General features: G+C 41.7%; 1 protein-coding gene and 1 pseudogene across 4 annotated transcripts; both read right to left on the bottom strand.

Moving 5' to 3' along the window:
- Window positions 1–1,143: 1,143 nt before the first annotated feature.
- On the bottom strand, window positions 1,144–4,687 carry LOC113744358 (peroxiredoxin-5, mitochondrial-like; annotated as a pseudogene).
- A 2,396-nt stretch (window positions 4,688–7,083) lies between these two features.
- On the bottom strand, window positions 7,084–22,971 carry esrra (estrogen-related receptor alpha). Of its 4 annotated transcripts, XM_019259567.2 has the most exons (9): window positions 22,641–22,971; window positions 21,067–21,170; window positions 16,933–17,018; window positions 14,984–15,367; window positions 13,774–13,890; window positions 13,549–13,662; window positions 12,065–12,232; window positions 11,587–11,856; window positions 7,084–10,333 (listed from the first exon to the last, which is right to left on the bottom strand). In XM_019259567.2, exons 4-9 carry the CDS (start codon window positions 15,360–15,362, stop codon window positions 10,080–10,082), a joined length of 1,302 nt encoding a protein of 433 aa, XP_019115112.1. In that variant the 5' UTR covers window positions 15,363–15,367; window positions 16,933–17,018; window positions 21,067–21,170; window positions 22,641–22,971; the 3' UTR covers window positions 7,084–10,079. The 4 variants fall into 4 exon arrangements, with proteins under 4 accessions (XP_019115112.1, XP_010738452.1, XP_019115111.1 ...); XM_010740150.3 differs by lacking the exon at window positions 16,933–17,018; XM_019259566.2 differs by lacking the exons at window positions 16,933–17,018; window positions 22,641–22,971 and adding an exon at window positions 21,365–21,632.
- Window positions 22,972–24,775: the final 1,804 nt, after the last annotated feature.

Raw genomic sequence — 24,775 nt, forward strand, 5'->3', positions numbered from 1 at the left:
GCGTGAGCTTCAGTTTGCCTGAGTTGTTGACTCCCAGGATAAACAGACCAGCCCTTTGACACAAAAAATGAAAAACTATTCAACATTTCAACATGTGTACACACACACTACAAAGACTTTGTTGCGGTTTTAGTTGCTCTCAGTGTTACCACCGTTCCAGAACTATTTTGAGGGAGGCAGATAAAAGAGTATATAACACGAACAAGAAGCTTAACAAAGATGTAAACAGTGTAAGTACATATATACATAAAAAAATGATGAAAACACAGCTAATAAGTGTACGTACACCCCTGGTGGCTGCCGGCCTATGCCGCCGCATAGTCTCGTATGGCGAGAAACGGCCCTGATGGACGCGTGCAGAGTGTAACAAATCTAACATTCTTCTGCTAATACAGGAATACTAACAACAATCCGAATCTGTTACTTGCCATAAACATAACTAGCAGGTAAGTTATACTTCTACATTAGAAAGAGTTCGATTTTATACACTAGAGTACCAGTTTCATTCACACAGTCCATTTTAAGAGTTCAATATCGTATCAAAAGCTCATAAAAAACCCCAATATTGCATAAATGTGTGTGAACGTTAGTATCATTGAACTTTTTAGGAGCATGCTCTTTATACCTTTTCTAGCCACAGAACTATCAAATGTCCTCGTAGATCAGTTTCAGTGAGATAAATACAATTATCTAAAGTGCTAAGCCCTCTAAAGTTAAAGCTGTAAAGGTGTGAGTGAAAGTCCTTATGTTGGTGACACTGATGGATGGATTAAACATTTATTTAAGGGTAGTTCATCAATATGCTTGTCTCCCCCACGTCAATCCATTTCCAGATGGCAAACGTTGACTGCTTTGGTATTTAGACTTTTTTCCTATGCACGCAGCAAACAGCGATTATTGCTTCAGAGTGAATTTTATTTACTCACAGTAAACCGTATACAGAGCATGATGAATGTTCCTCTGGATTGCTATTTTATGTCATTGTTGTGCGCATTGTTTAGTTTCCAGCTGTTTACACATTAGCATCCATGTGACATTTGCATAAGTCTTTGGGAAAAGGAGGAGCACGACTATGTGCGTACCAGAGCTTTGTTAGTGCAACTTTTACAGTTAATATGTGTTTGCAGTTTGGTTTGCAATGCCCTACAGATCAGACAGAATACTGGAAGCCACGGCTGCAGGTCAGCCCGTGCCGTAGGCTCCACGTTAACCTTCTTCACAACTCCATCTTCCACCAACATAGAGTATCTGAAACAGAGATGAGGACACACAGATTTATAGCAATGAAAGTATCCAGACGCTGCCTGAAGAGGTTCAAGATGTTATAAAAATTAGGATTATACTGGGGTGCCGTGTTTAAACTCATAAGGAGGTGTGTGTGTGTGTGGTGTGTGTGTGTGTGTGTGTGTGTGTGTGTGTGTTGTGTATCTTGTCTTTTGCATGTCTTGCCACTTCCCTTATTTTGGCCTGTGATTTACTGAGGCTGGCAGGGAGAGATAATTATAAATCAATGTACAAGATTAGGAGAGACAGGCTAGGGGATACCATTTGGATATGAATCATAATGCTCATTACTGAGCAGAAAACCAAAAATGTTATCTGTATCAGGTGGGAGGTGTCCAAGACCGCCCCTTAAAAAAAAAAAAAAAAAAAAAAAGTTAGAGCTCCTCAGGGAGCCTTTTCTCTGTAACCCTTTTGTGTGTTGCACTGTTAAAGCTCCTTCTTGTACCAGATAATAAATTCAACTTAAACTTTTTACTTTGAATCCAGTCTTCCTTATTCAAGGGTTTTTCTTTAAAAATTCCCATAACACAAGAACCTCACATGCTTAAATGAATCTGGTGTGTGTCTGACTCTAAATCGAATGAAAACTGACAAACAGAGGTTACACGTTGCGGCTGTGTTTGAAATCACTTCCTCATTTACTCATTCACCACTTCTACACTAACAGTTAACTCTATAGTGGCAGCAAATTGAGCCATACACTTATGAATCACACAAATGAAAAGGCGGACAAGTCATGTGCATACCATGGGCATTGCAACAACACAGGCAAAGGAAATGTCTGTGGACCACAGGCCAGGTCATATTCTGACACAGCCTGACAATGCTTTTAACTGATGGAAAAAATCTGCTATGAAATACAAAGGATCATTACCTCTTGGATCTCTTGTTCCCAAGGACCTGCACGATCTGATCACTGTCAAGTAACAAGTCGACTGCCTGAGAGGCGAAAGAAAAAGACAGATGATGAGTACAGGCGTCGCATTAAACAGAGCTTACGTATAATATATAACAGATGTTTTACCTTTGCAAAAGCTCCAGTGGGATCAGCCAGCATCCGAACCTGCAGGAAAGCAGCATAAATCAACTTCTTAATATCTGAAATATTATAGTTTGTCTTTTTTTAGTCCAGATTTACTGTACACATACAAAATGTCTGACTGAATAGTCCACAGCTCTTAAACATCTATGATGTGTGATTGATTGAACATTATTATTTTTCTGGTACCTTTCCATCTGTTCCGTGCTCCTTCCCCCAAGCAGCCATGACAAACGCGTCATTGACAGAATGCAAGCGACCTCCTGAACGCCTTTACTCTTCAACGCCTCAGCCTGCTCCACAAAGCCCGGGAGGTGAGTCTGAAAGCAGCAGAGAAGCAAAACATCAGCTGATACAGAAAAATGTTGCATGCAGACACAGCAAACAGAGGACGAGAGCGTGGACTCATACCTTGGAGCAACCAGGAGTAAAAGCTCCAAGTACAGCGAAGAGGACTCCCTTCTTCCCCTTGAAGAGCTGATCCATGGCCCCTTATTTCCTGGCTCGCCCTCCTGGACTTCCACTGCGGGGAGATGTTCACCAACCTGTTAGGTGGTAAGAAGACAATGTAGAAGAACAAGAATCACTTTCTTTCATACAGTCTGTTGATTCCTGATGCACAGACCAACACAGCACACACATGAACTCTGTACAGTATAGACTAGAGACGCAAATATTTGCTGAAGGCATTACTTTATACTTTGGACTTCTTGAAGGATCAGTGTTTAACGATTTTAACCGTGAAGGAGAAACAACAGTGGCTATAAAAAGCACAAAAACTCCAGAGTTAGTTTAATTTGTCCGTTCTGAGCTACTAAACAGGAGGTTAAACATGAGCTTGGAGTGGTTCTGCGTTGTACAAGGAGAAAACCAAGACTCATTTGTTGTTTTATGGAGCAACACATGGTCTGGAAAAACTGGTATGTTGGACAAATACTTTAGGAAGTCAGTCAACTTCAATTAGGGAGGTGGTGCAGTGGATGAGTGCATCACACAAACACACACACAGGACTACACAACAGACCGGTTAGCCTTTTCCTTTTAGACTTAGTTTTCTTTTTGGTTGTTTAGGCACCAAAACTCTTAATTAGATTTAGAAAGATGATCTAATCTGAATGAAATCTAAAAGTTGCCATCTAGACACGACCGTAGGAGAGGACTGTAGATATAAAAAAAGGCTCATTCTAAAAGATTAAAAATAATAATAATAATAATAATATAATAAAATACCTATGATCTTGAAACATGTTATGAACATATATTATATTCTGTCATAACTCTGCCTGCAGAGCAGTACTTTTATTATGGACATCAGAATAATCTATCAGCATTGTTGCTTTTTGCAGAAAGAAAAAAAACGTTTTTATTATATATTGTGCACATGTAACACATATACACTAATGCTTTTGGCATCCTTTGCACTCTACACATGAATTGTAGTTTATAGATATAGATATCCATATTCTAAGTATCACTGTACTAATTAGTTTATGTTTACCTGTCGAGCTATATATACACACATAAAAGTGAGACAAAACTTATGAATGATCGAATAAGCTTTAACAATTGCTACAGGGATATTAAAATGACTCAGCCTCTCTCCTCTCTGTAACACTTTTAGGTTAGAGCCTGGTTGTTTGCACAAAATGCTGCAGATAATCGACACAGGATTTAGATTAGATGGCTGGAGGCCATCGGAGGGCGACACATCACCAGGTACAGACTCAGGTGTTAAAAGGCTGAATGCCAAAAAAAAAAAAAAAAAAGTAAGAAAGTGACGCACTAATAAGGACGCACTTATTAACTCAGATATTAAAATACTTAAAAAAAAAACGATAAGAACACACATTAACTTATTAATTATGTTTGCCCTTGGGATATTTTCTATAAATAGGTGTAAGCTTGCAGACAGTGCAAGTTAACCTAATTCTGTTAAACTTACACGTTTTAAAACGGTGCAGCAACATTTTAACGGTAACTACGCAGTGTTTTTATTTTATTTTTTTTAAAGCGGGTGTTATAAGTTTTTCCGTGTTACTTTCAGGTTTTAAAGCAGCAGAAACCGGCCGACAGCTGACAGCTGACAGGCTTTCATTAACGAAACCGAGCAGGTGGACGTCGCGCGCGGCGGCTGCACCGATGGAATGTTTTACGTTGGAGATTTGAATCATTCCAAGGCTAACGGCTGGCTGGCTGTCATGGCGACGGGTTAGCACCGTGAGTGCTAACCGTGAACATGTGCAGCCGTTAAGTCAACTGTCTTCACGTCCTCTTACATAGACATACACGTGTGAGCATATACAGCTAACGTCAGCTACACCCGTGTAAAAATCTTACCTGAATGGGCATTTTAGCGGTGGGAGATGAATGGAGCAGCGCAGACACCGGAGCACACGGCCGGTCTTGTTCAGAGTGGCTGTAACGGAAGCATCGTTAGCTCTTATTTAACGTGTGTGCGGCTAAGTGGCTCTGTAGGTTGTGTGTGTGTGTGTGTGTGTGTGTGTTGTGGTGTGTGTGTGTGTGTGTGTGTGTGTGTTGTATCCTGTTTCTGCTCGCTCTCTCAAGAAGACACACCTCCACCTGATTTATTAAACCGGTACTGTCGCACTAAGTCACACCACTCTTTTCACAGTACTGCCCCACACTGAGTTTGGCTGGTTTAGGATTTAATTAGCTTTCAGTTTTGAGGCCTGTCTGCTAACGAAAGCTATTTGTCCAACGTGTTACTGGACTGAATCTAAAACTACTACTAACTATTAAATATAAAGCAAGGGGAGCCTTCATTGTCCTACATTTCATCCACCACTATAAGTTAAAGTTAGTTATAAAACCCTGAGCATGTTTAAGCTCAAGCGCACTTATTTAATGCTGCCAGAGAGCTTCAATGCACTTTTGCATTTATTTTATCAATGTCCCTGAACTCAACTTCAACACATTCAAAACATATTCTCTCATTTTGGTGATGGTGGTGCTCCAAAATCTCCCCATAGTTGTTTACCTGAGTTGAGATGCGGTGACACAGGATAATAAAGGGGGTCACCCAGAACAGCTTTATACTGGGGTTCAGATGTTTTAACTCATATAATGTTTGTGTTTTCCTGTTGTTTTGCACGTCTCATGCACTTCCCTTACTTGGACTGTGTTTTTCTGAGGATGGCAGGGAGAGATGATTGTAGATCAGTAGTTCAAGGACAAGAGAGACAAGGATGTGGGAGACAGGCCTGAGAAGTCATTTTGATACATAATGTTCATTGCTGAGCAGAGAGCCAAAAAGGGAAATTATGGGTGGGGAGGTGTCCGAGACAGCCCATTTTTAAAAACATGTATAAGAACCAAATGTTAGAGCTCCACGAGGAGCCTTTTCTCTGTAACCCCTTTTGTGTGGTGCACCGTTATATGCTCCTTCTTGTACAAGAATAATAAATTCAACTTCAACTTTGATACTTTGAATCCAGTCTTCCTTATTCAAGGGTTTTTCTTTAAGAATTCCCGTAACAGTGGACCCAAACCATTCATCCGTTTTCCATGACCGCTTATCCTTTTTAAAGGTCAGAGCTGATCCCAGCTGAAGCTGAGCAAGAAGCGGGGTACATCCTGGAGAAGTCACCAGTCACACGCTTATGGGCAGTTTAGAGTTGCCAATGTGTGTCTTTGGGCTGTGGGAGGAAGCCACGCAGACATGGGTTTGAACATGCAAACTCCTCACAGTTGACCCAAACTTTGCCAGCCAAACACCATCCACAACATAACAAAGCCACCAGATACCTTCACTTCAGGGTTCAGGCCTGTACCTTTCTCTAGATGTATGTCTCACATGCACTCCTATCACTTTGTTCCACATCTCTGTAGACCAGAGCTGATGTTTTTTATACCACTAAAGAGATTAAACCACTGTAACATCCATGTGTAATTGGCAATGGACCATTCTTGTTGATAGTCTGATCACATCCTGCACTGACGTGTCATACAGTGACTGTTTTTCCTTGCATATCACACTTAATGTACAAGCATCAGACGTGCCATTGACCACTGATCTAAACTAAACTTTAGTCGCTGTTCGTATTTAAACACGAGCCAGTTGAACCCTCTGTGCTCTTTCAAACTCACGTAGATCTTTTCTTCTTGACACAAATTCATAATCAACAGGGCCTGCTCAGCTTTTTTATACACTCCACAGAGCGTGATTGGATACTGTGCAGTGTAACCGTGTGGATGCATCTGCTTTTGTCAAGTTTCTGCACTCATTTATTCAGGTTTTTCCTTTAATTTGTCACCTGTCTGTAGCTGCAGAGGGTAAAGCCTTCACACCTGCATCGTTGTAAACAGGAATACACAAGCACATTGTCCGTAATGGTAGTGCAGTCGGGTATAGAATCAAATACTACTAGTAGTAGCTGGTGTTTTTCCACAATGTTTGAAAGACTGTCCCACAGCATCAGTTAAGAGTGTGTCCAAATGTGTGTGTGTACTGCCTGAGCTGGGTCTATCCACTACTCAGATGATCTGTGTCAAAGTGTCCTTGGGCAAGATACTGAACCCCAAATTGCTCCCGAAGGCTGCACCATCAGTGTGTGAGCGGTTATCTCCCGAAAACTGATGAGCAGTTGGCACCTTGCGCTTGCATGGTCACAAATATTAGTCACCACACCACCTGGTATCCGACACACACACACACACACACACACACACACACACACACACACACACACACACAAATACACATATATAAGTAGACACAGGTAGAGATGAGACCAATGATATGTGGTGGTGGTGTGTCCATTTATTACACAACACAAAGCACCTACAATAATCCACTCCCTGTTGCGTCAGACCAGTGGACGATCTCACTTTTTTCACAGTGATTTTTTTTTTGTGTTTGTTTTGTCGTTTTTTTAAATGTGGACATGTTTTAGACAAGGACATCAAACTGTTTTTTTATTTAAATGAAACAAAAAGAAAATACAAACAAAACAAAACAAAAGCCTACACACAGAAATTCACAGCCAATATCACACACAAAAATAAAGCAGTGTCAACAAACGACGGTAAATTGAGTAAAAAATAGAATTTAATCATTTAAATAGTCTTTTCAAAATACAAACATTGATTTGAACTTCTAAATAATATAACGTTTAGTTTTGCTATTCTTCATTATAACTGGCAATGTTAAATGTACACTGTGGCTATACAAGGAAATGTGTGAGGTTTGGTAATTTATTGTATTGCTCATTTATATTAATGCGCACATATTTTAATAAAACTACATTTTTAAACAGTGACACTGCAAATGATCGTGCCTTCACCCTAACCCACCGTACCTAAAACATGTTGCTAATGAAACAAAAATCGAGTTATGAAGAAACTAACAGATTTAAATTTGACCCAAGCATCTATATTTGTTTGTTTACCGTTTGAATAATTAGATTAGTAAACAAATCAGAGAGCAAAATTTGTTTTTAATGATCTTAGCTGTAACCTACGAGTCACCAAACAGGTGAATCAGAGTGTCCCTGCTCCACGGTGCTCGTGTTATAAAGTTGAACCGTTATCAATCTGAACTGCCGTAAAATAACCTCCGAGCTGCACCGTCACTTACACCAGCTTTGTACCATGTGGGTGTGTGTGTGTGTGTGGGGGGGTGTCTTATAAAGCGTAATTAATGAGCCGTACACACCTTTAAAAGTTATGAAAACAAAAAAAAGGGGGGCAACTGCAAGACATTCAACAAACCCAAATCAAAAACATCCACGATTAACAGTTGTCTCCACAGTTATTTGGCCATCTGGCTTTCTCTTGCCTCCTGAGGTAGCCCTCTGTAGCCTCGCCATGCTGCTAAATCTATAGAGCCATGTATGTAAATTGATCCCTAATATGACAATCAGCTTTCATAAAACACACACCACTGCTTACATAAAAAAAAAAACAATTAGTATTCATAATATCCTGAATGGAAAGCTTCATTTCAAACCCCACGACAGTGTCACAATGTAAATAAAATACCCTTAAATCCTAGAAAGGAAGGAAAATGTATGAAAAAAGCAAGTTTCAAGTCTTTACAAATTTCAGAACACTGTAAGCTGCACAAATATAATTGTAATGGGGAATTTGTAATCACATTTGCTGGCTTTATTATTATTATTTTCCACTATAAATTGCATGTTTCGGTTTATTTAAATGGAACTGTACATGGCTAAAAGATTCACGGCCCTTTAGACCACTAAATATTATATTTACGGATCTGATCCGACGTCAGACACTGTAGCCTTGCATTGCATGTGAAGCTTTCTACTGTAAGTATACAAACCTGCTGAACTATGAGTAGGACTTTTTAAAGGATGTTTGTCACACAAGGTTTCAACATCCAAGAGGAAGATGTTGCATATGTTGCATTTCTTGTTGTCCTGAGCCTGTTACGGCCCGAGTTGGAGTTCAACAGATGTACGTACACGTTGAAACAACTGAGATCTTTTATGCAACTTCACGGCTGCAGAAAAATGCAGCACAAAAAAATAAAAATAATAATCATACACTGATCAATCAGATAGGTTGTAATTAGACATTACAGCCCACAAATCAAACAGGTCAAACAGGGCAGACCATTATTTCTGAAGTCAAAAATAGCGGTTTGATCTAATGAGAGAAAGAGAGTATAAAAAAAAGCAGATGAGCCGTATGCATTTTATTTTCTAACCACTGTCGTTGCCACACTGGCTTTAATGTCCAAGTGTTCTTCCCTGATCTCAGTGAAGCTTCATTGGTTTAGACTGCACACCGACACACGCGCTCGCTTTTTTGTGTGCCGATAGGATTTACATACAACACTGAATATATTACCTTCCTTAGTAGAGCATTTTATGAGCACACAATCTTCATATGTACTTCTCCTGGACTACAAACCGATTGCACAACCTTTTATAAAGATTCCTGCACCTACTAACGTACACCAGTGGTTCCCAACTCTAGTCTTTCTCCCCAGAAGTGCTTCCTAGATTTTTAAATCTACTCACCTGGAGGTCCTGACTCAAATTAGTCTCTACCAGAAGCTAGACTCTGAAATAAATCTACACCCGGGGGTCCTGAGAGTGGGGAACTACTGATTTACACGCACAGCTAGATGTCTCACCCTTTTATCCACATTTAAAATGTGACAGACAATAATCGATATTGCTTTTTAACATATTGCAAGTAAGTCCTATGAATTTGCCTACAACGGCACACTACGCTATAGTAAATACAAGCACTCCATGTGCATGTCAATCTGATCCTTTACTGGACCCCTCGAGCCTTTCGCCAGATATGTTACTATGGCTTTTTTTTTTTTGAGTAGATGTTGCATTGTTTTTTTTTTAAAGTTCAAAGCCAACATGATTGCAGTCTGTTCTCGGGTATCTAAATGTTGTTCTTCAGTGGTTTTGCAACTGCAGGTGGATGCTGTGATGAAACACGCCATGAAAATTGTTGAAACTGAGAAGTTCTCTGGCATTCGTGTTGGATGTTTTTCACTCTTGGATCTCGGAGCCTTTTTACTCAAGTTTGGCAGTTTACACCTCTCTGTGAATAACCGATTCCCCACTCAGGGACATGAACACAAGGTTTTTCTTTTCTCATATTCTTTGCCTTTCTTCATGTAGCCTCATTATTAATTCTCAAATAAAATCTTTCATTTCTTACAAACCACTCATCCACTCTTGAAGACTAGGTCTCTGTTGGGTCTTTCTCTGAATCCTCTTCACTTCTGCTGCTGCCGTTTTCCACTCTAGGGAGAGTCCATCATGGCTTCCAGCATCTCCAGGAATAGTTTGTGCATGGGTACGCCACCACGGGTCTTGATGCTGTAGAAGGTGGTAAGAGCACGACCAGCAGTCTGTCGGAGGAGAGGCAATGTCAAAAGTAGGCGTCCCGCCCGCTGGGGGTCGTCTGCGTGCCGCTGACATTCCAGCTCCAGCAGGGCCTGGTGGAGGAGGTCCCGCAGCTTCTGCACAGCCTCCATGTCCTCGATGTAAACAGAGTCTGACAGAACAGCAGGGAGCACAAGGTAAGGCACAGTGTAGGGGTGTTAACGCTTTATCAGCTTTTGCAAAAGAAAGAAAGCCTGTGTTGGGCAGTGACTGGAACAAATGCAAACTAATGGCAGCCTTCTGTTTACGAAACAAAAAGTCATGCTGGATGATCTGCTGTTGACGGTAACTGAATCTTCAAGGGAGGTTTATAGAAAAGGTACGACTGGTAAACCTGCCAGACTAGAAGACCAGTAGAAATATAAAGCATTCACTGTGCCTGACACTGGCAATACAAGATCTTTATCCTGTTGTCATGGGCCGTTGTCTGCAGACATACACATAATCCCATCAAACTGGACAACAGACTGGACTGATTACAGTCAGGACGGTATAATCCCACGACTGTAGACCACATCAACACAAGATATTGTATCGCACCAATCAAACAATGGGTTTAAAGCCTAAAAATAGTATGTGAAAATATACAGAGTCCTGCAACAAATCCTACCATTTATATTTATATTCATACCTTTAGTTCAAACTGTTCAGTTTTATAGTCATCTTTGTGGCTGTGGTTTGAGATTATATCAATGAGGTTATGCTAAATATAAGAAACACCTCTCAGTATAACACAATCTAATTCAGCGGCACAACAATTGATGTTTTTAGCAGAGTTCCAGGAGCAGGAACACGCCTCAAATGTGCCTCTTCCAGCATAAACTATAAATACTCTCCCAGCCATGTCCTCCACTTTCACTCTTGTATTCTGCGCCTCCTCCCCGAGCCCCTTTTGTTTCTATTACTTCTTACTCCTTCTACTCTCCGTAGGGTCCTGACATTATGGTAGATTCTCCACAACACAGCAGTGTCCAAGGAGATCCAAGCTTTAGTCACTATCTTTGGTCAATAAACCATTCAAACCCATCTGTTAATGGTGTGTTCCTCGTTAGTGAAACATTGACTCAACAGCTCTCTGTAACCGATTGAACACTTCATGAAGGTAGAATTTACTGCAGGACTAAGCTGAAAATGATCATAAAATTATCATTTAAATGTAATAATTCGCTCTGATGTGATGATGACTCCACTGTAAAAGGCAGCCAGACAGCCTGATGTGTTCAATAAAACCACTTCAGGTAAACACTATCAGGTATTTTCAGTGTGATCTAATCATGACAAGAGATGCAAAAACCTGTACCACTGTTAACACTTTTACACTATTAGTTGTGTACATAACTTTCCAACTACACAAGTAAAAAGTACCTGAGTTAGTGAGTGCGATGGCTTTTAACATGACAAATTCCTCCCGGTCCACGTTTAGTGCACGGAAACGGCGAGCGAGTTGACTAATTGCTGCATTTAGCTCTGTCAGTCCAGCAACACGTGACATTTCCTCATCAAGGACAAAATCCTCCGCGAACACCACCTCGTCCTCGCAGCCAAGCGAGCGGTACGCTACACCAAGCACCAGCACTTCCAGCCACACTGACTGCAGCACCGACATCTGGTCTGCTAGGGACAGTGACAGGAAGCCTGCATGGAGGATAAACAGACATGGAGACGGAGGAATTTAATGTAGAGGCAATAGGTTCACATTTCTGGTATCATGTGGTGCAGAACTCATGTCCTGAGTGATATATGACACAGCAAGTTTCTCCCTGATCCCTCAGATTGGATTATTACATCTCTGCTATCACTGGCTCTCGTCCCTCCTCTACTTTATCTTCTCTGCATCTCTTACCAGGAATGTGTTTGGCCCAGCCAATGATGACGACCAGCTCACGGTCAGCAAGGTCACAAAGGGTGGTGAGCGTGCGCTGGGCTGTGTCGGGCTGCAGAGGGTCGGGCATGGCAAATAGCTTCTCTGGCTCTGCCACTAGAAGGTGGGACACGATGATGTTGGAGGATCCTGTGTCACAAAATAGACAAAAAATGGATTAATAAGATGCACAAGAATGGACAAGGTGCACGCTCACAGACACAGTGATACCCACACACTGATAAAGGACAGAGATACTTCGGACCCATCTAATGTCAGACGTGTTAGGGTACATTCAGACAGGTAGAGTTTTGTCCATGAATCCAGCTGGATAGTCTCAGTTTCAGAGACATTTGAGGCTAACTGTGGAGGGTTTGCCTGATCTGATTTTTCCAAAAGTCAGATCCAGCTCAACTTCCCTGCCACATATCACCAAATTTTCATCTGAATGTAGCCTGAACCTTCTTGGGGTGGATTGTAATATGTTGACAAAGACACTGGCATCACGTTTAGTTATGATGATCGAGCAGGTTTCATTAGAAACAGGTGCTCAGCTGATAACATGCAAAGATTTATGAATCTTGGACACGCGAATCGCTCTGGCATCATTTTCACTCTACACTGAGAAGGCTTTTAGACCAAGTAGAGGGGGTTCTCTATGTTACCTCTTTCTTTATTTTAACAGACACATATTCGTAAATATTGTAAATTGGCAGAGATGTGGCGTTTCACTCTTGTACTGACTGATAAAGTGACCGTATTTTGGCAGTAGAGGGCGCCATTCTATAAGCAAACCCAATGGGTAGTCTACATTGCTTATAATCTCTGGATAGATCGCTTGCATTTTTTGAAGGAACACTCTGACCGCCTCGAGTTTAAAAGCGGAAAAAAAGATCAATCTCTGAGCAGACGAACTCTCACTCTCACTCTCTCTCTCTCTCTCTCTCTCTCTCTCTCTCTGTCTTTCTTCCTCCAAATCAGACGAGTTCAGGCTCACATCCCGACTGAACTGCTGCCGACCACCCCGAGCCTTCTTTGTCTGTGATTATTGTGCTTTTAACTGCCTGAACACAGCTGCTGTTGGAAGTTACGTGTAAGTTCGGCAGCACACAAACAAATCGACAGCTGATTGTGTGTTGCCTAGCAACAGCGAGACACCTTCTGCTGCAAGAAATATAAAATAAATAAATAAAATAAAGCACAACCAATTCAAAAACATTACTGACAGCCACAATATACAGCACATAGTTTATTTAGGTTATCTGTGGGCTGACTGCATGGTCAGTTTCCATGAGCGACATGAGCCACCCACAGTCTTTCAGCTCTGGCTGCCATTTGATAGTTAAACAGTGCTATTGAGTCACTTTTCATCTCATTTGCACAAATTGATTTTCTTATTAGCATTAGACCGTGCAGACCGAGAACTGTGGAAAAAAATAATGACGGGACACAAAAATACATCTCACCTTTTTCACTCTCCTTTGTCAGCGGTAGAGGGGCACTCTGGTACGTTGCATTCTCCACTTCTGGGCGCCTTTTGTACTTCTGCCTTCCACCTCGAACCCTGTCGAGACGAACTCCTACATTGTGAAAAGTAATTTTTTTTTTTTTTACTTTTATGCCAGGACAACACAAAATATTTAAAATACCAGCACAAAGAAGCTTCAGATATAATGTGAATGTTAACTCACCCTCTTTTAGCATGCCCACTTTGAGGCACTTGGTGAAGCGGCATGCCTGACAAGCCTTTCTGCGCCTCTTGGTGATCTCGCACTCATTCGATGCTGGACAGCTGTATTCGATGTTACCTTCATGGAAGAACAGAGAGATTTAGAGGTCAGGAGATGAGTATACGGTACAAAAACTGCAAAGTGTTCATGGTTTCAGTTTAACACAGAGAACAAACCAGATGGGGTGGTTGTAGTGACATAAATAAAAACACAAAGAATGCAATGATTTGCAAATCCGTTACGACCTACATTCAGTTGAATGCAAAAACAAGATATTGAATGTTCAGACTGATAAACTTGAGTGTTTTTTGTAAATGTACATTCATTCTGTATCCAACGTGTGCAAAACATTCAAATAAATTGGGATAGGGGCAACGAAAGACTGTGAAAGTTTGTGAAAAACTGCAAATAGTCCGACAACATTCGAAAGTTTCTCAACTTGAATTTAGGTTTGCAGATTTCACCATCTGCAATCTATCCATCTGGACCTTGGGGAAGTCGCCAGGCACTGGCGTTCACACCTACGAGCAATTTAGAGTCACCAATTTATTAAATTCATTTCATGTCTTTGGACTGTGGGAGGAAGCCAGAGTACCCAGAAAGATCCCACACAGACACGGGAGGAACATGCAAACTCCACACAGAAAGGTCCCAGCTGTGGTTCGAACTGGGAACCTTCGTGCTTACCACTGCACTCTTTATATCTCTGGATATCAGGGACAAGGCCGGAAAAAAAGATGCCTGAATTGAATGCTCGTGACTTTCGAGTCCTCAGGGAGCACTGCATTAAAAACTGATATGATTGGATATGAATCATATGACAAAGTTTATCAGTTTGACTGTTAAATCTTGTCTTTTGACTGTAAAAAGATTTGCATATCACTGCATTTCATTATATGTGCGCTTATATTTGTTTAAACTTCTTAATGAAATACTACAATACTAGCCCTGTGAAGCTAAAAGACATAAATATTCTGACTTGGCGGATAATTTTCTAAAATATGATTTGCTAATTTGTTTCTTAGGAGGTGATGATCAATAACGGTCGGTGTCATTTTACTCCAGACATAAAACCTGTCAACTTCTTACATTTCAGAAGGTGTCAAGAGGAAAACATGAAACCAGTCGCTGCTTGTTCTGCTATGCGAATACTTCAAACGTGCAAACACACCTTGGATGGTTCTCTTGAAGAATGCTTTGCAGGCCTCGCATGATGCCACGCCATAGTGGTAACCCGAGGCCACATCTCCACAAACCAAACACAGCCTCTTGGGCAGCGTGCTCAGCGCGTACTTGCATCGCCCTGCACCGTTTCCAGTGGAGCCCTCCTCCGCACCGTCGCCGCCCTCGTCTTTGAAGTGGCAGCGCAGAGCTGGCGTGTAGAGTGGCGGGGAGTAACGTTTAGTGCCGTCTCCTCTGGTTCCTCCGCCTCCGCTTTGAGAGGAGTCTGAGGAGGCTCCTCCAGGGCTGGTCCGACCTCCCCCGCCTCCTTCTGGACTGCTCGGTTCGGCCTTTATGTAGACGTCTGACCGACGCTCCCTGGAAGACATGATTTCTACGGGGAAAAGAAAGGTCAAAGTGAGTAAAAGCAGATGACATTTCACCTCACGGCTTTGTCTTTTTACCACCTTCATGCTTCCTGATAGAACAAAAAACAGAACCTGACTTCTGCTGAATTGGCACAGGTCAGATTACGAACATGTCAACAGGCATCTAAGCAGAGATTGATATAGAGGTAGATAGATTTCATAAACAGTCACTGCAAATCTCTTCCAAGTGTCTGATCTGGTGGAAAAGTGCCAGTAACGTCCCATCATGGGCTACAGGACCCTACCACGTCTTTGTTTAAGTGTAAACAACAGGGCTGGCAGCGTGAATGTCGCCTTATTCCTGTAGAAATCAAACCAGTTACGTTAAGATCAGTCGATTTTCTTTGATAGAAGCAAACTAACATCATAAAAGGCCTGCTTGTTCTGTGCCTTGTCCTTCGCAGCAGTTGACGTGTGTGTGTGTGTGGTTTATGCTCTTTTATCCTCGATTCGGCTTTTTAAGCCGCCAAAAACAATTTAGACTCACCAAACCAGAACCGGCCATGCTTGACATAAAACCATACACTCCTCGAGTCATCCCCACGGTGTGCAGCCTTTGTCTGTGGCATTTCTAGACATTAAAATAGCCAAGGTGACTGGATGAAGGTCGTTATGCTCATGAGCGGTGACCGCTCTTCCCTATCCAGACATATAACTTATGTTCAAGTACGGCACTGAGAGTACTGCGGCAACCTGCCCGCCCGCCCGCCCGCCTGCCAAAGGTTTCTCAATTTCATTACAGGAGCAACCAAGACGAATACTTCATGCTTGCGATGAAATGAAATCTCATTCTTTCTAAATGGCAGCCGTACTGAACACAAAGGGGATATGTCTCCTCACGCTCCGCACAGGTCCAGGTCTTTTGGAGTCATGTGTGCGAGGTGTAGGATACCTGCCCGTCCCGGCTATAAATACCACGTGGTAGCCTACATTCAGCCCCGCTACCTTGAACCCCTATTGTGATTTAAACAATGCTGATGTGACTTGGTTGAGAATGACCATGAGTTGTGTCCCAAGTGTTTGGGTGTGGGTCGCCTTAGGGGAGTGGAATATGCCACTCTCAGTGAGAGAGGAAAGGCCGACGATTTGTCAACCCTCATTTATAAGAGCTATGGATGGGACGACAGGGGATGTCGAAACTCTGCAGCGGCCAGTCCGGGGATCAGACCATCAAACTGGCCAATAATGAACCAGAAATGTTGCTTAAACCAGAGCTATCGAGGCAGAGCTCATGAACAAAACTATGACTTTGCACATCAGACTTACTTCTGAAATCATATCTTTAAGACAGTCTGATTTGTGTGCACAGTACGCTGAGGATGTGGCTTTCCGAGTCACTTTATTTCAGCGTCTGTAGACAGACTGTAATTCTCCGTAATGTTCTGCTAGTAGCAGCACGGCCAATCTGATGCACTTCTGTCACGTCATTGTTGTTTCAGATTGCGAAAGACATAAAAGACACTTTGGGAAAAAAATGCAATGCAATTGGTTTAATGTCCACAGAACTTGGCCGCTTGATGTCCGCTCTCACCTTGACATCAGATGTCGAATGACTGCAGGCAGACACTGTGAAAGCCTCTCACCGCATCAGGTGGGTGTCTGTTCCTCGTGACACTGCTGGTATGAAACACCCACTTTGTGTACTCAGAGCAGAAGTTATGAAGGTATCTTTGGGTCTGTGAATTGCTGAATGGCTGCGAGTCGTGTCGGTCTGAGAGGCCGGATGTAGACTACAACGCGGGACACACAGCGCTATCGACCTGCGTGGAGCGTCAGGAGATGTATCGCCTTTGTTTACAGCTAGTGGCAGACATCCAGGAACTCACAGAAATATTCGTGACTTCCTTTATGAACCAAGTCCAAAATTATATATTGAGCCTATAACTTCTTAAGTGGGGAAGTGGCATAGTTTCAGCAGAACCACACGTATCATTAAATCAGAAAAACCTTACATCCTCATCTTGAACGGCGGAACAACAGACAAATACTCCTCAAAATCATGAAAAGATTCTTCAGTTTATCTGAGGTCAAGCTTGCCATAATTGTGAAATCAAACTGCAACAATGTACAGTTAGGAAAGGCTACATGATTAAATCGAACTGATTAAAAATGCTGCCAAAGTACGTACACCGTGGGAGGAATAAAACTGCTTATGACAATTAAAAAGAAAGATTTAATTTCTTAAGTCAGTGTGCGGTTATGACCTTCCAGTAACTTACTTATAATGCCAACTGTCAGGGTTTTTAATGTCAATCATGCATTGCATCCATTATAAATAAAACAATTAGCCTAAAAGCAGTCTGATCACTTTGACATATAAAGTATTAAATGGGCGTCTGTCTCCGGAGGTTTCTCGAACTCGAGTAACTTAAACAGGCGAGTGAGCAAAGTGACCACTACGCCACCCGGCCCAAAATATGGAGTATAAAGTGTTTACGACAAGTATGTTGTACAGCCAAACAAAGATGACGTGACAGAAATGTTCTTAAATCAACTTTAAACATCAGAACACAGAAAAAAGGACTAACAGGGCACGGACATACGGACGGTCTAAGTGGTCATACATTCATTTTTCCTCTATTTTCTCGTGGTAACAAGTTATTTTCATCTATGTTCTCGAGATCTTGAGTTATTTGCGTCATTACATCGAATTGAATGTTATCCCGGGATAACGGGATCTCGAGATAAGGAAACATTGTTTTCCCCAAGATAATGCCGTAATTACTTCGAGATTTTGAGAAAACAAAAGGATAGTCTAGTATATTAAATCAGTGCAATTGCAACTCACTTGTAACTACACTAGACTTTTCTTTTGATTTCTTGAGATTTCAAGTTATCGAGAACACAAACTTTTGTTACCTCGAGATCTCAAGAAAATGATCCTGTTATCTCAGGATGACATTTGTTATTGCGACATAACGACATAACTAACTCGACACCTCGAAAAAACAAGTGAAATTAAAGCATTTTCACGAGAAAACTGAGGAAATAAAATGTATGACTGTATGAGGGGTTTCCGTATGGGCAGGAGTTGTAGTCGCGCTGTCTCTGAGAACTCATTACGGATAATTTCACTTGACCGATTGTGTCCAACTTAATAGATCTCTGTGTGACGATGATGAGACAAGATCTCTGCAACCTAAATAGTCCAGTTAAGTGACTTGTGACATTTTCTACATGGCAGTCCGCTGCAATTACCAACCATTTCACCGTGTTTATCAGCAAGAGTTGATAATCCAGTTGCGTCCAGCATATTTACAAAGTGTTGCAATGTTTAAAATGCATTGCTTATGGCCAGTTCAATGCTCCAATCCCTCTGCCCTGCCAACAATGACCAAGATTACATGTATGTATGTTCCTGCTCTGTGCACACTGCAGTGAGTTACTGGCCTAATTAACTGTCTGTAAAAGTAAAGAAGACGAAGAGGAGGAAGTCAGCGATGACATGCAGTCTGTCACCTCAATACAAAATATCAGTCAGCATGCTGCGTGTTTATGGCATAATAATTGATAAGAGCTCAGTCGTAGCCTGTGCTGTATCCTGTTTGTCTATGCCAATCTGCATAAATATTATGTTATATATAATCACTATTTTCTTTTATTTAATTAACAGGCGTCCGCTGACAATTTTACACCCAGACACTTTATTTGTTGGACACGATTCTGAGATAAACATGATTTTAAGACTAACATTGTCTTTTAACTCATCTTAAATACTTCAGCCAGTGCGTGGAAAAATTGTCAAAGATCTTCTAAACTGGGTTCCCTATGAAGACTGAGTCATTTCCTGGATGTCAACATAGACATGCTTTATATTTACACAATAATACAAAGGAAATATGGTTAAGAAATATGGATTAAGACTTTTTTTTCAACACCTAATACTTGCTTCAGACATCACTCATTGCAAATCAAGTGTGCCTTTATCATATTTAGAGATAACTGGATAAATGGTAAGCCGGGCAGTCTCTTTGGAGTTTGCCCCCTCTGGGCTTGCTTGTACCACTGTTTGGCAAGCAGCAGAAGGACAGTGGGGGTGTCACAGTGAGCTTAGCCTGTTTAAAGTTTAGCTCACTTGCAGTGAGTTTACAAGCTAAATGGATCAGCCAATAACACGAGAACTAGTACATGAGCCCCCAACAGATAACAAGTGTGCCATGTGCAGCAGCTCCACATCTGCTTTTTTCTTTTTAAAGAAGTCTGTGTTGTTTTTTAATCACAGCGGGTTAAACAGTGAGTTAAACCACCTGAGGCTGCGTGTGTTGTCTGTGCTGTGTGTACTGTAAACTGACGTCAATGTGTGCCAGCGTGTTTCAGCGTTAGCATTAGCTTCAACAACAACACTTAACTGTAGGTTAGCAGCTTTAGCTTAGGCGTGCTAACAGTTAGCTCGCGTTAATCCTGACTGACCAGCTCTCTCTCTCTCTCTGTCTCTCTCTCTCTCTCCTTCTTCTTCTTCTCGGAGGCCTCAGGTCTATTTCTGTCTCTCTAACCCGGGCTAGGCTGCATCTTACCTGTTAGCGGTGACTAGTACGGCGCTTAAGTCTCCACACGGTGTGATATCATGGCAAAGGTCTGACTGAAAATCCGATTTCCAGACTGCTTTCCAGCGACTGCTAGCTCGTGTCGGCTTCAGTGTGTGTGTGTGTGTGTGTGTGTGTGTGTGTGTGTGTGTGTGTGTGTGTGTGTGTGTGTGTGTGTTGGAGATGGGCCGGGCTACAGTCGGCTTTCTCTAACAGCTGGTAGATGATTATGGATGGAGACAGTGTGGAGCTAAAACACATTAGTCTGGATCCAGTTTGATAATTTGCACGTTTATTTACACGTAAGCTTGAATGTCACTGACCGTACACTCGCGATTTGCCCTCGCGTGATGCAGAAATATCACTGACAGGGTCAGAAATTGACGTATTGTTGTCTTATTTCAGCTAATAATGAGGGGCAAAGGTCGTCAGAGTGTGTGCTGTTAAGTTTAATTGGTGTTATTTAATTTTGCACATGCGAAAATGGCTGCAAAACAACCCCCCCAAATAAAGACTTTCAAAATAAAAGCATCATTTGATTCACTTTGATTCATTTTCTACAGTCTAGTCTATTTAGCTCTATTTCTTATTTCTATACACATTTTAATTTACAAGGCTTAATTTTAATGTGTGTTTAGTTTGTCTCATGCTGCTACTGGATGCCTGTATTTCCCCTCTGGATCAATAAAGAGAGACAATATAGCATGAGTTTAATGTTACATAGGTTAACTTTAATGTATTTACTGTGTTATAGGTTTATTTTAATGCATGTTTGATTAATGTTTACTGCAGGTACTGGATGCCTGAATTTCCCTCAGGATCAATAAAGTATCTATCTATCTGGCCTCTCAGACTAATGCTTTGTTTGCTCTTTGGACACACACATATGTCCTCTCTCCTCCTTTTTATGTTCGCAGCCCGCCCTTTCTTAATTTTTTTTTGTATGTAAATCTATTGTTTCCCCTTCCCCCCCTTTCGGTCTATCTGAATAAGACATTATCAGTGCCAGCTTAATGTCCATCGCAGCCTCACAGGAATGAACTGCGAGAGGCAGGGGAGCCACAAATAATTAGTCATAATCCTAGTGGACGCATACAGCATAATACTTTATCAGCGTAGAAAGTGATGTGAAAACAGATTACCTGTTTGCTCAGCTGGAGTTTGAAGCCTGTATATTTGTGACTCCCGGTGGAAGCTCGATGAAGTGCTATTGCTTTCGGTTTAAAGTGTGCAGATCTCAGGACACCTGCAAAGTAAGCAAGAGATTTTTGAGTGCCATCACACAATTTACACTTAAACTGTACACTTAATGGTCACAGCTCCCTTATAATAACCATGCTGTCTCAGAGCCACAGCTGTTGTACATAATAGGATTAATAAAGGCTGTTATAGCATGTGTTTCCTAAGCGGTAATTCATGTGTATATATAATAACACTGACTTTCCCCTCCTGAGATTCATATTCCACTGTATCTATCCAGATTTCTGCACGCTGCTCGAGTACCCTCCCCCTTATGCTGCGTGACACACTCCAAAGGTCACAGTCACAGGAATGCTTGAAGGACAGACAGAGTAAAGCCAACACCTTGTCTCTGGCTCACTCGCGCTCGGCCATAAGCTGAAGTTTGGAGATAACTCTCTGTAAATAATTAAAAGAGACTTTAGGTTTTAATAAACACGATTAAAGAAAGCACTGCATGAGATAATCTGAGTTTACTCTTTGTGGCGTGGATTAAACTAAACTGCAGCATTAAAATTGAGCAACAAGATTTGAATTTAAAAAAAAAAGCTGTGATGCTTTATTCACATTTTTCTGGGAACTATTTCTTCATGACAGCAGACTTTAACTTGTAACTGCAAGAACCTCAATCTTTTAATACACCTTTCTGCATAAAATCACAGCACATAATCAGCTTTTCCCTGTCTTTTTTATCACAGTTGTTAGTCACACTGATAATGCATTACACTGACTGTACATAAAAACTCAGTTTGAGTGGGGGCTCTCTAAATGCGGCGCGCACTGTGGAGACGACGAGAACAGCACCCAGGGGTGACCTTGCCTACAGATCTCGGACCGGTGAAAGGTTAATTGTCACAGTGGATTATGCCTTTAAGATCAGTGACCTCAATCCTGGTCCAGCAGGCTCGGTGTCTCTCATAGTTCAGACAGAATAACTCATAGAGAAAGAGGAGGAGGAGGTGGTGGTGGAGGAGCAAGAGGAGGAGGGTGGTGGTGGTGGTGGTTAAATTACATTTTTTCTGAGTTGGTGAGGACGGCATGCTGTGAGCCATGTGAGGACATTCACCCCCCCTTTCAATGCATCCTCATCAAACATGGTCATGCATGCTTAATTTACTCCATAAATGACCGTTTGTTTGTTTGTTTGTGTCATTTTTTTTCTTCCCTGCAGCGACTAGTAGCCAACCAACCACCTCACGCAGCAGCCGTTTTATTTACGTGTGGATTAATTAATAAAGAGGTTGTTCAAGTGTCGTGATAGCTTTAAAATCATTACACAATGTCGGCCTGCTTAATATTTATTCAGCAGCTCGTGCCCCCCCACCTCCCTTCAAAAAAAAAATAACGTGGCCACGCGAACTTGTGCTCGTGCATGCACATCATGCAACCGTTAAGACAGTTGACATCAAAATACGTTAATATTAGGATTATTAACGAGCTGACACGCTATGTAACGGTAATATAACGTTAGACTTACCGGTAAATGTACAAACATCGCAGGGTTGTTGTTGTTTTCAAATAAAAAAAACCCGAAGTCAGTCAAGTCTTTGCGGTTGGCAAGTCCAACGTCGGTTTAACCGGTTTAACGGCGCTGTCGGTGCCTCACATCGCATCACGGGACGTTACCGTGTAATATAAAAAGGCGGTAACCGGCCACACACTCTCTCTCTCACTCACACACACACATACACACACACACACACACACACTCCTTTATATATGTCTTGCTCGGCTGGTGTTAACAGATTCTCGTCTTCAGCTGCCCCGCACAGCCGAGGGAGGTTGTAGTTAAATCATCAGCGTCAAGATTTAACGAGGGGACATCCGGTTTTAAGAAAATACACCCTTTCACAATAAAAGTTTCTACTTTTTTTTAAACGCGAACATCCCTCTAAAGCGAACACGCCGGAGTCATCTTCTTACACACTGCTGTCAAACATACCACCACGTGTCATAAAACTGCTAATATTACTCACCGCTCGTGTTGAATTAACGCAAATCACTGTTTTATTTTGTTACGCTCGCACTGAGAGACTTCCGGTTCGCGCCTGTGTTTTCACGCCAGCTTGACGTAACTCGGTGACGTAGCCGCTGTCCCGTGTCTTTTGACCAATTTGCGTCCGCTGTGTCTCCGTTACGTCTGTACTCACCCTCCACCAGCGTCATCAGCATTTTAATAAGGGCCTGCAACTCGAGCAGAAAAAAAAAAAAAACTAAATAAATATATAAATATAAACATATGACCCAGTCTAGGTTAATCCTAATGTAATACATGTATATTTATTTACTTTTAATGCTCAGATCAGCTGTCCTGGACATGCAAACTCACCAAATACTATTTTAAATGTATCGTACATTTGTCCTCTTGTAGTTTTATTAAGTTATAATACAACACAATGCAATATCAAGGGAGGATGTTTGCATTTAATTTATGACGATTATGCCACAATAGGGCTGCATGTCTCTCACGTCACACCTCTATGGAAAATATAGTCATGCTGTCGGTCTTGTGACATCTCTCACTGGAGAATACACAATTTGGACATAAGCCAAAGAAGACAACAAGCTGAGGAGGTCAAGAAAGGCAAATAATCAAATTGTAGGGGTATTAATTTAAAAAATATATATATAACAGTAGTCTATAATAAGGATTTCCAAAGATCTCCTGTGTGTTTGCTTTTTATGTTTAATAACTAAATAAAAACCATTTATTTTCTGTCTAACTTTGTAGCTTCTCGAAATAGGCTGCCTTGGTCCAGCATGCCTGGTAACAGCTGGCACAGAGAGGAGACAAGTTGTAACAAAGGAGTTGACAACCCATGTTTAACAAAAAAAAAAAGGGAACAAGAAATAAGGAAATAAAGACAGAAAATGTAGGTAGCACTATCTCTATCACTATCACTCCAATCACACACCAATATAACAGTTAGTCTGTTCCGTTTAAATCCTTAAAGCCGCACTTGCATTCCCCTCGCGGTGTCAGAAGTGTGTGTGTGTGCGCGCGTGTGTGTGTGTGTGTGATGTGGTCACATGTATGCAGCGGGCTCGGGACCGGGTTTTGGTGGTGGTGTTGCGCGCACGAGAGGAAAAACTGACGGCAGTGTCATTGCGACCTTGAAGCAAGGTCATTGAGTCTCTGCTGCAGACACTGCAATTCTGCGGGGCTGCATCATACTGGTGCAGAGTCTGCATTATCATCCTGTTACAGGCATAAACCGGTCATGCTATATCCATTAGACTCACTATATTAATAGATTATATGATTAGTTTTTAATGCTTTATAATGATATAAAGCACAGCTGTCGCGTCGTCGCTGGGGGGGGATGTGTTGGAGGTATGTAAGCAGGAGTAGGAAACACACCGGGAATACCAGATGGGGTACCCCCGGTGTGCTCCTTACAGCAGGTCGTGACCTCAGACAGGTGTCAGGTGATAAATACCAAGAAACCATTGTGGCTGTGGTACGCAAATAGCGTTGGGCGCTGCATCAAGTGAGTCATAGATAACACAACTGATGGAGAACAGTCTCCACCTATAGTATAAACAGCTTGATATAATCATTGATAGAAGTAGGGTGAATATAAAGTGGATTATTGATATTTAAAACAGCTT

This window comes from Larimichthys crocea, chromosome XXII (genome assembly GCF_000972845.2).
Source record: "Larimichthys crocea isolate SSNF chromosome XXII, L_crocea_2.0, whole genome shotgun sequence".
Classification (NCBI taxonomy): Eukaryota; Metazoa; Chordata; class Actinopteri; family Sciaenidae; genus Larimichthys; species Larimichthys crocea.

Excerpts from the sequence above, each read along its gene's own strand:
- esrra (XM_010740150.3), bottom strand. The coding sequence starts at position 15,362 with ATGTCTTCCAGGGAGCGTCGGTCAGACGTCTACATAAAGGCCGAACCG. Across the intron at positions 13,663-13,773 it reads AGTGGGCATGCTAAAAGAGG|GAGTTCGTCTCGACAGGGTT; the intron begins GTGAGTTAACAT and ends TTCACAATGTAG. Across the intron at positions 12,233-13,548 it reads GACAAAGGAGAGTGAAAAAG|GATCCTCCAACATCATCGTG; the intron begins GTGAGATGTATT and ends TTTGTGACACAG.